At 46.6% G+C, this 14,677-nt stretch overlaps 2 protein-coding genes across 2 annotated transcripts; both read right to left on the reverse strand.

The window, feature by feature from the left end:
- Positions 1-4,811: 4,811 nt before the first annotated feature.
- Positions 4,812-8,183, reverse strand: SMIM24 (small integral membrane protein 24). Its single transcript, XM_056822392.1, has 5 exons — positions 8,040-8,183; positions 7,693-7,825; positions 7,347-7,458; positions 6,514-6,591; positions 4,812-5,050 (listed from the first exon to the last, which is right to left on the reverse strand). Exons 2-5 carry the CDS (start codon positions 7,757-7,759, stop codon positions 4,945-4,947), a joined length of 363 nt encoding a protein of 120 aa, XP_056678370.1. The 5' UTR covers positions 7,760-7,825; positions 8,040-8,183; the 3' UTR covers positions 4,812-4,944.
- SMIM44 (small integral membrane protein 44) lies at positions 7,892-14,578 on the reverse strand. Its single transcript, XM_056822393.1, has 2 exons — positions 13,373-14,578; positions 7,892-12,301 (listed from the first exon to the last, which is right to left on the reverse strand). The coding sequence occupies exons 1-2, from the start codon at positions 13,587-13,589 to the stop codon at positions 12,054-12,056; spliced, it is 465 nt and encodes a 154-aa protein (XP_056678371.1). The 5' UTR covers positions 13,590-14,578; the 3' UTR covers positions 7,892-12,053.
- Between the last annotated feature and the right edge of the window lie 99 nt (positions 14,579-14,677).

Raw genomic sequence — 14,677 nt, forward strand, 5'->3', positions numbered from 1 at the left:
GGTCATTGCATTGCTGCTAGCAGAAAAGTCCATTACATTCAATCATCCCACATACAGTTTACATTTTAGTCCTTTCCATGTAGGCTACTTGTTTGATCTGTTGTTTCAGTCGTGCCTGACTCTTTGTGACCCTGGATGGGTTTTTCTTGGCAAAGATACTGGAGTGGTTTGCTATTTCCCTCTCCAGTTCATTTACAGATGAAGAATTAAGGCAAACAGAGTTAAGTGACTCGTTCTGGGTCAGATAGCAAGTAAGTGTCTGAGCCTAGATTTGAAATCAGGAGGATGAGTCTTCCTGACTCCAGGCCCATCATTCAATCCACTGGTTCACCTACCTGCCCTGAATACTATGCCTTAATACTCACTAGCATTTATATACCACATTAAGTTTTGCAAAGCATTTTACAAATATTATCGCATGTTATCTTTACAACTACCCTGAGTAGGCAAGTGCTTTTTATTATCACTATTATATAAATAAGGAAACAGATCAGCAAAGGTTAACTGATTTGCCCAAAGATCACGCAGCTAGTAAGTGTCTAGATTTGAATTCAGGTTTTCCTGACCCCAAGAAAACTTTCCCCAGTGCCACTTTTTTTACCTTCCACCTTAGAATCAATACTATGAATTGATTCCAAGATGGAAGAGCAGTAAGGGCTAGGCAATGGGGGTTGAGTGACTTGCCCAGGGTCACCCAGCTAGGCAGTTTTTGAGGCCAGATTTGAACCTAGGACCTCATATGTCTAGGCCTGACTCTTAATCCAACAAGCTACCTAACTGCCCCCACATTTTTCCATTCTTTATGTGTGATGCTCCTGAACCTCCCTTTTCATTCATTGTCTCCATGCCTGGAGTGTTTGTTCTCCCTCCTTATCTCTAACTCCTGACTTCCCTGGATTTCTTCAAGACACAGATGAAATCTCACCTTCTAGAAGACTTTCCCAGTGTAACAGCAGGATGCAAGGAAGAGGATGGAATGTTGAGGGTAAGTATGACTGACAGGCAAAGACCGTTGGAAGGAGAGAGCAAAGGAGTCTGGGAAAAGAACTGAGAAGATCTGGGAAAAAATCACCTCCCATCTCACTCTCCCTGTGCTTTCCATCTGAGATGATCTCACATTTGCCCTGCATATCCTTAGTTATTCCCATGTCATCTCCCTCATTGGAATAGCAGCACCTTGAGGACAAACTACCTTTTGCTTCTTTTTGCATCCAGCAAATAGCACTGTGATTAGTACATAGTACTTAATAAATACTTGTTGAGGGGGCAGCTGGGTGGCTCAGTGGATGGAGAGCCAGGCCCAGAGAGAGATCCTGGGTTCAAATCTGGCCTCAGACACTTCCTAGCTGTCACTTAATCCCAGTTGCCTAAGCCTTTACCAGCTAGGAAATTATCTTCTGACTTGGAACTGATCATTAGTATCAAGGCAAGTCACTTAAACCCCATTGCCTAGCCCTTACTGCTATTCTGCCTTCAAACCAATACATAATATTGATTCTAAGGTAGAAGGTAAGGGTTTTTGAATGAAGGAACGAATGAATGAATGAATGAATGAATGAATGAATGAATTCTTGTTGACTGACTGAGTCCAAGCAGAATAAAATGAGACTGGCCATAGTAGAAAATCCAGTAACCCTTGGATATAGTGATTGGGGAAAGCTGAATGGGCCCAGAGTTTACACACTTCAGAATTGTGAAGTTCTCTAGAGAATAGGAATCCAACCCACTTCATTTATAGTTGGGGAAACTAAGACTCAGAGAGGGAAAGGACGTGTCCCACAGTCAGTCAGCCATTTAGTAGCAGAGGGAGGAGTTATCCCCCCAGTCTCCTGATTTCTAGTCCAGGGTCCTTTCCATTATTACATTGCAAGATGACCACACCCCAAGGAGGATGACAACAGGTTTTTTTTTCCTCCAAATTAATGAAGAAAAAACCTAGAGCATGCAATGCTCAGAGCCCAGGGGAAAGTGGATGTTCTATGCAGAGGTTCTACATGCCGCCCTTGCAGCAAGCATTGAAAAATTCCCAAGTGTGGCAAGAATCAGATTAAAATATAGTTAGTAAAAAAAAAATATATATATATATATATATGTATATACATATATATATAGTTAGTTAGTTAATTAGGAAGTGTTTAACAAAATAAATAAAAATGCAATATAACATAGATAATGTTAGAGGTTTTCAGGGTCAATATGTGGCCCACAGAGATTCATTTCAATTTGACTATGGCACCAGTCATATTCTACCCAGCCAATTCAAAGACTGACCAGGTCTCCTCAGTTCTTTTCCCAGGCTCCTTTGCTCTCACCTTCCAATGGCCTTTGCCCATCAGTCAAACTTGAAGCTGTAATAATAACAATGTAAATAAAGTGTGGGTGAAAATGGTGGTGGTGGTAGAGTGGGGCTGGGCAGCACTTGTGCATACTTCTAATGCCTGTCTTCACAAAGAAACAGTGGATGAGGAAACTCTTTTTCCATCTGAAGGAGGCGTTCTGATCTCTTTCTGGCAGTTCTTTTATCCCTATACTTGGATTGAAGATGCTGTGCTGAGGACAGGTAGGTGGCTCAGTAGATAGAAAGCCAGGTCTGGAGATAAAAGGTCGTGGGTTCAAATTTGAACTCAGATACTTCCTAGCTGAGTGACTCTGGACAAGTCACTGAATCCCAGTGAATTGCCTAAGCCCTTACCAGCTAGGAAATAATCTTCTGCCTTAGAACTGATCATCTGTATCAATTCTAGATCAAAAGAAAGAAAAAGATGCTGCACCCACCTATGCATACAAAGGGAGGAAACTGAGTCCCAGAAGGGGATGATACTTGTCTTACCAAGCATTTGCTGTTCCTTAAAGCAGACACCTTAACTTGGCAACACTGGATAGGCTGTGCTATCCAATGGCTACATTTCCTCAAGAAATTCAGACTTTTCATTTATTCTTTTCCCCACAAAAAGGCCCATCCAGCGTGAGTTTTTTTGATTGTTTCTTACGTCTGAATCTTGTCTCCTAAGTGTCCCAGTACAGGAAACCAGGGGAGGAGAAAGACCCCCTTTTACCACTGTGCCTGCTTGGTGTCATATCTAGTTTTAGAACCACAAAGCAAATAGGAAGGACACAGCAATTGGTGATGTTATAATTAAAATGAATCTTGGAGACATATTAAATCTGTAATTATTTATTTGTAAAAGAGAGAGAAAGAAACAAGGGGCATTCTACCTAGAAGGTCTCCAAGCTTAGCCATGTCTTTTGACTCCAAGTCCCCATCTGCAGCAGCAGCAGCAGCCACTTTTCCCAGAGTACTTCGGTAGATAGCCGCTTCTGCCCCAGCCTTCAACCTCAGGCAGAGAAAGATGGGAGAGAGCATGATTTCAGATAAGAGTTGAACTGTTTTTGGTCCAGCAGGAAAAAATGACAGAGAGCAAGCTTCTTATCCTACTGGTCTTTTAAATCTTGTTTTAATCTCTCTTACCAGATTTTCTGGCAAATTAAAATACATGACTCTATGACACCTATCTACGAGATGTCTTCCCAGAATTGGGGTCCCCTAGATATTTAATTCACAGGGCAGCTGGGTGGCTCAGTGGATTGAGAGCCAGGCCTAGAGATGGGAGGTCCTGGGTTCAAATCTGATCTCAGATACTTCCTAGCTGTGTGACCCTGGGCAAGTCACTTACCCCCCATTACCTAGCCCTTACCACTCTTCTGACTTGGAATCAATTCATAGTATTGATTCTAAGGTGGAAGGTAAGGGTTTAAAAATAAAAGATATTTAATTCACACAGTGAGAAACTAGCCTGTGGTAAATGAAATTAGGGAATGGCAACTCAAGTAATTACAGAAGAAGAGGGCAGAGGGTGCAGGCAGGTGACTTAGATATCATCTAGGTCAACCCATTCATTTTCCAGATGAAGAAACTGTAATCCAAAGGAAAGTGACTTGCGAATGGTCCTATGGAGTTAGTAATAATGATAATAGATAACATTTATCTCAGGGCAGTTAGGGGGTGCAGTGGATAGAGTGTCAGGCCTGAAGTCAGGAAGACAGCTTGGTGAGTTCAAATCTGATCTCAGACACTTACTATATGAGCCTGGGCAAATCATTTAAGTCATTTAAAATTGTTGCTCTCAGTTTCCTCATCTGTAAAATGAGCTGGAGAAGGAGATGGCAAACCACTCCATTATCTTTGCCAAGAAAAACCCCAAATAGGGTCCTGAAGAGTTGAACATGACTGAAAAATGATTAATGACAATATTTATGCAGTCCCTACTATGCATACTATTACAAAGAAATTACAATTAGCATCTCATTTGTTCCTCATCATAACCATGGGAGGTGGGTGCTATTTTCCTCCTTATTTTACATATGAGGAAATTGAGGCAGGGAGAGGTTAAATGGCTTGCCCCAAGTCACATAACTAGTAAGTGTCTGAGGTTGGATTTGAACTCAAGTCTTCCTGACTCCAGGTTTGGCATTTCTATCCATTATACCACCTAGCTGCCTCAGGAGCATTCAAACCCAGGACTTCTTTTTTCCTTAACCTCATTGGGCTTCTGTTTCATCTGGTAAAAGAGGGAGTGATGATCCCGTTGAAGACCACTAAGTCCCTTCTGAATCTATGATCTCGGGTCCCTAATGACCATTTAGAGAAGAATAAGCCATCACCACAGCAAAGGGGCTGGGCTTTCCATAAGTAATCACTTGTTTGTAAACTAATCTGCAGAGGGTAGAGGAGGATGGCGAGGAGGCTGAATCACAGCCCTGGTTCCTTTGTATTTCCTGTTGGGGAAAGAGAGGAGGCATGGAGTCGAGGGTTGGCAGGATTTGGTTTATTACAGATGGAATCCTTCTTGGAGCCTCATGTGGGTGGAAGGCGCCCCTGAGGCTGAAGGTGGAGTTTGAGAGACAGGCCTGACAAAATCAGGGCTCCGTGGTGGCCAGCATCCCTCACAAGCTAGTATGTTTCTCAGCATCACTGGTGCCAGCGACCTTTTCATCTAGTTCCAGGGCTTCATTGGTGCGGCCTTCCTTCTTCGGAGAATCATATGTATTCCTAGAGAAAGGATGACTAGATCTAAATGCCAGCTTATTTGAGGGGAACCAGGAACCTCCTGACTGGGCCTGCTACTGCCCAAATGAAGATACTCTCAAGAGGTACCATGTCTAGGTACCTCTTGGAAAGAGGTGATGAGGGGGGGTGGTAAAGAGGTAAGGGGGTTCTGGATAAAGCAGAAAAGAGGGGAAAAGGAGATGCTGCCCGTACCAAGAAGCTCCAACCTTTCACAGCTCCCACAGCCCACAGGAAAAAGTCCAAACTCTTTAGCCTGGCATTTGAATCATCTCTGGTCTGGCCCTAAGCTCCTTCTCCAAACCCGTCAGGCTGGCTCGACTCCAGCCAGACTGGGTCCCTCCCTCCTCTCCAGGCCTCTCTTTTTCTCCACAAACTCGGCTTATTCCCACCTCCAAGTTTTTTCTCAGGCTCACTTCTCTTCTCTGCCTCCATCTCCTCGTCTAGCCATTAGAAAGTAAAGGACAGTGGACACAGGTTCATACACATATGACACACAGACTCGCCTATGTGCGTACAGGAACAGGGTGGTTCAGACACATAATTTCATCAGTGGTGGGAAAACTGCCCTCTGCTTTACTCCAGAGGCCATTGGCAACTTCTCCATAACTTAAAAATCTGAGTTGTCTGCGGCATTGAAGGGATGATGACAACAATAAAAAAGAGCATTTATATAGTTCTCACTCTGTGCCAGGCATGACGCTAAGCACTTTACAACTATTATCTCCTTTGATCCTCACAACCCTGGGAGGGAGCTGCTGTATTTTATGGATGAGGAAACTGAAGCAGACAGAGGTCGAATGACTGGCCCAGGATCACCCAGCTAGTGAGTCTGAAGCTGCCTGAGTGCTCCATCCACTGTGACATCTAGCGAAACGACTTGACTGTGAAGGGCCTAGTAGGTGTGGGAGGTTGGAGCCAGACCCACATCGTCCTGATTTTGCAAGGCCTGCCCTCTATCTTCTATGCTCCCTTCACACGCATGATTCTAACCATGCAAAACATGGGCATGCATGCCATGAAACTAGTGGGCACATCTGTCTGTGCATATATACACATATGGGCACACAAGCACACAGTGACACAGCTGGGAATCTGTAGGTGGACACAGGCACAAAGGCAAAGACACACGGGCACATATATGGGCACACGCACAAAGACACAGAACACAGAACCGTCACAGCTCCCATCTCTATAGCTTCGAGGTGGTCTAAGTGTTGAAGATACTATTATCCCCATTTTACAGGTGAGGAAACTGAGGCTGAGGGTCACTGGTCCCATGTCAGCATTAGAACCAGGACTATAACTCAGGTGTTCTGTTTCGAAGACTGAGGTTTTTTTATACTGTGCTATGGTGGCTTACAGAAACGTGCAGGCATGATAAACCCCAAACACACACACACACACACACACACACACACACACACACACTTGTGTGTACACTCTACCTCAGATTAATATTCCCAAAGGGGTTCTCCGTTGATTGATTCTCTCCAAACTCTCCAAACTCCTCATCCTCATTGTTCCTGAGGAGAAATGGAAATCAGGAGGCTCTCCTAGCATTTAATTTCTTTCTTGCTTGTTTTTCTTCCCTCCCTCCCTTCCTTCCTTCCTTGTCTCCCTCCCTCCCTTCCTCCCTTCCTTCCTTCCTTCCCTCCTTCCTTCCTTCCTTCCCTCCTTCCTTCCTTCCTTCCCTCCTTCCTTCCTTCCCTCCTTCCTTCCTTCCTTCCTTCCTTCTTCTCTCCCTCCCTCCCTTCCTTCCTCCCTTCCCTTCTTTCCTTCCTTTCAAACCCTTACCTTCTATCTTAGAATCAATAGAGCGTATTAATTCAAAGGTAGAAGGACAGTAAGGGTTAGGCAATGGGGGTACACAGCTAGCACCTGTCTGAGGACAGATTTGGCCCCAGGTCCTCCCACCTCTAGGCTTGGCTCTCAATCCACTGAGCTAACTCCTAGCACCTATTTCCCTCCCTCCCACCCCTACCTGCTACCTGTTATCCAATTCCACACCACAGATACTTCCCCAAGCTAAGGCTCAGTCCCTGGGATTCCAAACCCTTAGTCGTTGAAGAGGATATCCAATTCCCCCATTTCAAAGATTAGTAAACTGAGTTACTGGATGAGGAAATTATTTGTTCAAGGTCCCACACAGGGAGTATGTGATACACTTGACTGGGACTCTAACACAAGTGACCTGGCTCTATGGTCAGATCAAATAGGGTGAGGGTAGCCTAGAGGGAGCTGGGATTCAGCCCCAGGCCCAGGGAGCAAGGATTCCCACCTCTTCTTGGAACACCATAACCGGTTGACCAGCATTAGGACAAAGACGATGAAGAGGAACCCAACAACAGCTGTCAGACCCATCAGCCAGGGCTGCAATCTCCTCTCAATCACTGCCAGGGATAGAGCAAGAGAGAGAGAGACCTGTTGAGCTTCAGTGAGAGGACGAGGGGATCAGTGCCAGGCCCTGGAATAATTCCCCTTTTCCCTGGTCCAAAAGATCTATTTCTCCATGTGAAAATAAGGAAGTTGAGTCCCAGAGCCAAGATAGAGTATATGGCTGTTCCCAGAAGCCCATTACCCAGGGAAACACTGCCCTTGCTTCTCCCCCATCCTTGACCTCCCACCTTTCTGGGCATCCACTGAAGGCAGCAACAGTACGAAGAGTATGAAGAAGGTCTCCTGGAGTTCCATGGGGCCAAGCAACCGTGGTTGGTCAGTCTGTCCGATGTGCTTGAGTCTGGCCTCCGTCTGCACTGGCTGTAGCAGAAGGGAGCTAGAGAGATGACTCTGAAATGGCCCCACCCCAGATAAGCGAGTATGGAAGGGGCAGAGGTTGGGGGGGTGGGGTGTTGTTGGGGGAGTGATCACAGAGCCCGGAAAGCCCCACTCCTCACTCACACCTGCCAGCTGCTCAAGGGACTGCACCTTTCTTCCCTTTTAACCCTCTGTGGAACTTTGAGGACCAAGTTACCTGGACTTCAAGGTGACCAAAGAATGAGGCTCTTCATTCCCAGTCGACCCTTTCTCTATTATTCTGCCAGTCTTTCCCACAATAGAAGGGCTTGCCAAACTGTGCCGGGGAGCTCTAGCTCTTGGGTATCATTCTCCACATACAAAGGGTTAACAGGAGGGGGGCCAGGGAAGTGGGGGAGTAGACTCTGGACTTAGGTAACAATTAACTCAGCCCCATTCTGAGGAAGTGAAAATCCAATATCCCTACTCAATGCTAAGGACAAGTGGCTGAGGTCCTCCCAGAGGGCATGACTTCACTAAAGGGCAAGAAAGAATCCGGGCCGGCAATCCAGGTCAACAAAGCTTCAGGATACCTTCTCAGAACAGGCAAGTCACTAACTTCTTGGGTTCCCTTAGAGACTCCTAGTCCTCAAAAAGAGATTTCCCCTCCCCATCCTTAGACTTGGGGATCCTCTGTATGTAAACATTTCATGGGCTTAGGCCACTCATCTGATGAGCTTGGGAAGCTCTCGGACCCTTCTTTGGACCAGCTCTCTAATGCCAATGGATGGGGCCCCTCACATCCATTTTCCCAGCTCAGGCAGAGCTCAGGGTCCCCTCTACAACTATCACAGAAGGCAACATAAATGTCAATAAGCAGGGAACATCAGCACCCGTGTATATAGGAGGCTGTGCCTCCACAAAGGGGTTCTGATGGGTGAGCTGAATGTCAGGGAAAGAAGTTAAATGTGCCCTTGCTCCAAAGAGCACAATCCCACTGAAGGAAGGGGCAGAATCCACTGGAGCAGTGGGGAATTCAATCTTGAGTCTCGTAAATGGTACCTATTGAAGGATCAACCCGGAACCATGCTGCCCCAGGGAAGGTAGGAGTAGGGATGAGCCAACATAGTGGCCTGGAAAGAGCACTGGATAGGCTGAGGAAACTGAAGTTTAGGGAGGGAAACTGATTTGCCCAGAACAAGCAAATCAGTGGCAGAACAAATCTGAGCTTTAAATTCAGGCTTTGTTAATTATTGGCTGGCCGACACAGGGCAAACCAAGCACTCTCCCTTAATCTCATTTTTGCCCTCTGGAAGGGGGACTTGGACTAGGTAATTTCAAAGTCTTTCAGTTCGAAATCCTATGATCTATGAGTCATCCATTAGCCTGGGCCCTTCCCTGGGTGAAGGTGAACTCTATCCCAGCTTCCATGGGAGAAGCCATAGCCCTGGCACGTGATCTGAAGGTCAAGGTAGTAAGCAGTCAACTTCTTTCCTCCTTTCCAAAGGAGAGACCCAATGAAGTATAAGGGTGTGTGTGTGGGGGGGAATATGGAGAAATAAAAAGGGAATCGGTCCAGAGGTTCCCTGGAGGACGGAGAGAAAACAACACAAGCCCATAGCTGGACTGTTTTGTTTCCCAAAGTACTTTCCACCCATTAGCTCATCTAATAATTCATATTTCTATTGAAATGCATTCTTTTTTCCCACAACCACCCATTGAGGTAGATAGTTCAAGCATCATTGTCCCAATTTTATAGAAACTGATGCTGAGAGGCTCATTTGCCTCATTTGCATGGTGTCACAGCCAGGATGCTGTGTCTTCTCATGCCAAGTCCAATCAATGCACTTTCACACTATGATGCCTCTCAAGAGTCCTAGCAGGTTGGCAGCACAGCAGTTATTCTCATTTGACAGAAAAGGAAAACTGAGGATCAGAGAGGATAAGGGATTTCCCAAAGATTCCACAGTGAGTCAGTAGCAGAGATGGGACTAGTAGCTAGGTTCTCAGACTACCAGCCCAGGGGCCTAACTATGTGCGTAGTGAGTCCTGACTTAAGCTGTGCAATGGGCCCAGTCTTGTGCCCAGTTATACCACAGGAGAGGCAAGAGGAGCCACTGTCCTCAGGGAGCTCTTGGCCTGGCACGGGAGATGAGAATCACACTTCCAAAAGGATAAGAGAACAGTACAGAGTACAGAACAACTGAGAGCTAGGAGAGCACAGTAGGAGCCCAGGAAGAGCGCAGATGCAAAAGACAGGAGCTAAATGGAACCTGAGAAATCAATGAGTCCAATTCCATTTTGCATAAGGGGAAACTGAGGCAGCAATTTGCCCAAGTAGCAAATATCAGAGTGAGGATCTGAATACAGGTCCCTTCATTCCCAATCCAGAGGATCCTGAATGCTGAAAGTTGTCCTATAACTCCCTTCCACTCTACCCCTCTCCAAATACAATGATTTCCAAACTGTCAAGTCATTGAAAGCAGAGGCTTCTGTTGTTAGATCACCACCGCTGGATGAAAGCTGGAGCTGGGTGGGAAGTACAGGAAGCAGAGAAATTGAGATCTGAAGGACCATTCAGACTCAGGAGATAGGACTTTCCACCTTGACAGTGTTTTCTAATTTGGGATTGTAACATACCAGGCATATTAGCATTTGGGATGCGTGATTGTTGTATTAATATTGTACTACCAGACTCATGGTCAGAACTCTTGATGTTAAAGGGACCGTCCTAGGCACTAGCAAGGGAGGAGCAAATTCTTGGGTTGGGCGTGGAGACAGCCACGCTGCCTCTGCGGTTTGAATCAGGGCGTTGCAGGCTCGGACTTCATTTACAAAAGCGCGGGATGGATTAAACTCCACCTCTATGATCTTGTCATTGTCAATTGGACCAATGTAAAAACCCACGTCATGATACGTACCCTCAATAAAAACCAGGGGACAAGCGCGGACTCCTCCCTTCGGCCTTCACTGCCTCTCTCAAACCCCTCTCTTACCCTTACTGACTCCTCTCTTGCTCTCTTACCAGCTCTCTCTGACTAGGCCCTTGGGCCTTCGCTGCCTCTCTCTTACCGCTCTTGCTTCTCTGTATCTCTTTCCTCAGAGTTCGCGTTACTCCCCATGTGTTTCTACTTCTGTCTTTGAGCCATTATTATTCTCCCATTTCCTTAGCCCCCTCTTTCCACCTCAGGTTATTCCCACAGATAGATGTTATAGTACTCCCGTGGGCTGTCGCTATACCTCCCATCTGGACACTATAGGGATTTATAAGTCATCCGACCTCTAAGGATTGTCACCCAAAAGAGGGTTTGATTTACTCTCCTTGGACCCCGAGAACTCAGGTCAACTAGGGAGAAGTTACAAGGAGAATTTCAGCTCAACATGAGGACAAACTTCTTAATAATCAGAGCTGTGGGAGACACTGGTGTGGTGGATCAAGCACAGCTTCCTCTAGGGAAAGCCTGAGGTCAAGATCTAATTCTGATACATATTTACTGGGTGAACCATACGCCTTTCATCTTAGTGTCTCCAGTCTCTAAGACTTAAATTACAGATGAGCTGCCAATTGCCATCAGTAGTTTCCACATGAGCCCCTTACTGATAAAATCACAAGTCTGGACTAAAAAGAAAAAAATCAGGCCTCTATAACAATGCAAAGTACAGTTTCCTCTCCCTGGAGAGCCAGAATGATCCCTTGGAGATGCTGTAGGGCTTCTAGTCATCAGTACCTTCCTGTCACAATTTTTTGCTACTTAAAATATCAACCCTCCCTTCCCTTTTCTCTGTGTGCCCTGCTGGTTCTTGCTGGCTCCCTACTCTCTGGGCAAAGCCCCATAATCACCATTCAAGTTGCAGAGGGCAGAGCCACCTGCTATGGAGAGTTCAGAGATTTGACTGCTTTGCAGCAGTGTGGATTGGATAACACTGCTACTGAGGGGTTTCCTGGTTTGGGTAGGTTGGATTAGATGATCTCTGATGTTCTTTCCAGCTGAGATTTTATGATTTTTGTCAGGCCAGTGGTGAAACGGAATTCATTTTCCACAATTCGGTCTGCAGACTACTTAGTAGAAATGGAATGAGAGGTCTCACAACAACCCAGTTTAGTGAGATTTTCTCCTCTTTCTACCTTCCATTCCGTGGTAACTGAGCCAGGGCCTTCCTGGCAGCCTTTGCTGCTTGCCAACCTCAGGCCCTTACTGAGTCCCAGGGAATCAGAAAGGCCCTCTATTCTTCACTCTCTCTATTCTAGTCTTCAGTGGGACACTGGCTCTTGGAAGGTGATGATGGAGGGGTGTCGAGAAGCAGGGCGGGGAGGCCAGCAGGGGGGCCTCCGGTCCTCTAGGACCTCAGCAGGGGCCTCCTCTAATGAGACAGTTAGTTCTTCCCCACGCCACGTCAGGGCCAACTCCAGGTCTAGCTCCTCTAAGTCTTCGCCTTCTAGGTCCTTGGGCAGCTCCCTTGGAGACTCTGGCTGGTCTGGCTTCGGCCCAAAGGCCCAATCTGCACATAGAATACAGACAGGACAACCTCCTTCCTCCTCTTGCCCTTCTCCTCCCACCTTCACCAAGAGGTTGGAAGATCGGCAAAAAAGCAAGGAGAGATGCAAAAAACAAGGTTGTGTTGACAGACCCAGGTCCCAAGTCTATATCTTGTGACTGTTGGCTAAAGTCCTCCCTCTGAGAAAGGGACTTGGGAAAAACCCCAATTCTGGCTGCAGGCCCCTTTCATTTCCCTTGATGAGTCTCTAAGGGAGGGGAGACAGGATAGGAACCCTTCCACATCCCCTCCTCAGTTTCTTCTTCCCACCCCTACATCGCCATTCTTCTGGCTCCTGCCTATTTAAAATACTATTTCAGATTGATCCTCTCAACAACCTGGTGAAGCAGAGTACAAGTATTATCATCCTTCTCTTACAACTAAGAAAACAGAGACGAAGGCAAAAGTGTCACACTACCCCTAACTCTAAATTCTTGGGTATCATACAGCCAGGAAGCTGAGGAACCAGGATTTAATCTCAGGGCTCTGCATGCTAAAGCAAACATTCATTTCTCTACACCAGACCTCCTGCAGCCTGAATAATAGAGCCTGAAAACATGTATTACTTTTGTTCAAATGTTTGCAGATGCTACGGTGCTGACTGCATTCACTTAAAGGCATTCCTAAAAGAATGGAATTTTTTTGGGTGAGGGTCACATAAGTCTTCCACAGTACAGGCCTTAAGGTGGGGTTCTGAGTTTTTTGGAAATGAAAAAGGGATTGCCATGGTTGGAACAGCTCTAACCTGTCTGCCCCAGGCGACCACCACAGCACTCTCACAAATGAGCCCTGCACTGGGAAGGGAGGCTTCCGGGAGAGGAAAGGGAGATATCTGAAGGCAGTCTTCACTGTCTGCCTACCCTACACACCCCAAGGGCTACAGAAGAGGCATGCCAACATGCACGAGTTCCATTCCCTTCATATACTACCCACCTGAGCCCTGCTCTGGGGAAGGGAGTTGGAGGACATCTGAAGGAACACTTCTGCCCTGCTTTCAGGAAGGCTCTCTAGAGGGCATAGGCCACCAGCACTCACCAGCCAGGTCATGCATGAGGTCTTTGATGAGGTGCCCAACGATGGCATAGGCCACAGCTACGACAATGAGGGCAGCAAGCAGCAGATACAGGACATACTTGGGCAGGCGCACAGCATCTAGGGCAGGTGGGCGGTAGTCCTCAAACAGGGGTGGCTCTCTTGTGTGGTCCTGGCCTTCTTCTTCCAGCAGGTGCCGGGGACCCAAGCCCCCCACCATCCTGGTCCTTCAGCAAGGGGAGCTAATAGGGGGAGGCCACTGTCTGCCTGCCAGGATGTGGGGCATGGTGCCCAAGAGGCTGGCAGTGCTGGAGTAACCCCCAAGGGCGGGCAGCGGAAGCATTAAGGATCTTAAGGACTAAGAGGATTGTGGAGATTATTACTGGGAAGGGTGGGAGGATGGGACAGGAAGAGGGTGGTGGGGCACAGAGGCCATGGGATCAGATATTCAGTGTGGCTGAGCTGGAACTGAAGCCACTTCTAGATTCTGATCCAAGGTTCCTTTCAGTACCCTGATAATTAGAATTTCATTGAAGGAATCACCATTACCACTTCTACCACATTCCAGGCAAGTCTTCATTTTAACTACCTACAGAATCTTGGTTTGGGGATGCAAGGTCCGGGGTCGGGAGGCATGGAGAAAAGGCAGCTAAGGGAATCTCGAGGAAGGTGTGTGCGCTACACAGAAAAGGACAAGAGCCCAGACTTAAATAAGTCTGTTAGAGCTATTTGAGACTTTGGAAATCACCTAGTTGGATTCCTTCCTTTTACAAATGAGGAGACTGAGACCCAGGGAGGGAAAGACACTTGTTTGCTATGAGTTAACAGCAGAGCTGGGACCACACAGAGGTCTCCTTTCATTTATTTATCTGTTTATTTATTAACTAAAAGCCCTTACCTTCCATTTTATTTTTATTTTTAAAAAAAAACTCTTACCTTTCGTCTTAGAATCAATACTGGGTATTGGTACTAAGGCAGAAGATTGGCAAGTGCTAGGCAACGGGGGTTAAGTGACTTGCCCATCGTCACCCAGCTAGGAAGTGTCTGAGGTCAAATTTGAACCCAGGACCTCCCATCTGTAGGCCTGGTTCTCAATCCACTGAGCCACCCAGCTGTCCCCCTCTCCTGACTTTTAGTCCAGAATTCTTTACAACAAACTACTTAATTGTGATTATCATCTCAAGAAACAAAAAGGAACATTAGTGGTCATCTGAGGTCCAATGGGGGAAATAGACTTATTCAAGAGTTGGGACTAGACCCAAACCTTCTGATGTTCAGTCCAGGCCATCTAACCCTGATGGAGATGTG

The sequence above is a fragment of the Monodelphis domestica genome, chromosome 3 (genome assembly GCF_027887165.1).
Source record: "Monodelphis domestica isolate mMonDom1 chromosome 3, mMonDom1.pri, whole genome shotgun sequence".
Lineage (NCBI taxonomy): Eukaryota > Metazoa > Chordata > Mammalia > Didelphimorphia > Didelphidae > Monodelphis > Monodelphis domestica.

Excerpts from the sequence above, each read along its gene's own strand:
- SMIM24 (XM_056822392.1), bottom strand. The coding sequence starts at position 7,759 with ATGGAACTCCAGGAGACCTTCTTCATACTCTTCGTACTGTTGCTGCCT. Across the intron at positions 7,459-7,692 it reads TTCAGTGGATGCCCAGAAAG|TGATTGAGAGGAGATTGCAG; the intron begins GTGGGAGGTCAA and ends TATCCCTGGCAG. Across the intron at positions 6,592-7,346 it reads TTATGGTGTTCCAAGAAGAG|GAACAATGAGGATGAGGAGT; the intron begins GTGGGAATCCTT and ends ATTTCTCCTCAG.
- SMIM44 (XM_056822393.1), bottom strand. The coding sequence starts at position 13,589 with ATGGTGGGGGGCTTGGGTCCCCGGCACCTGCTGGAAGAAGAAGGCCAG. Across the intron at positions 12,302-13,372 it reads CCTCATGCATGACCTGGCTG|ATTGGGCCTTTGGGCCGAAG; the intron begins GTGAGTGCTGGT and ends TTCTATGTGCAG.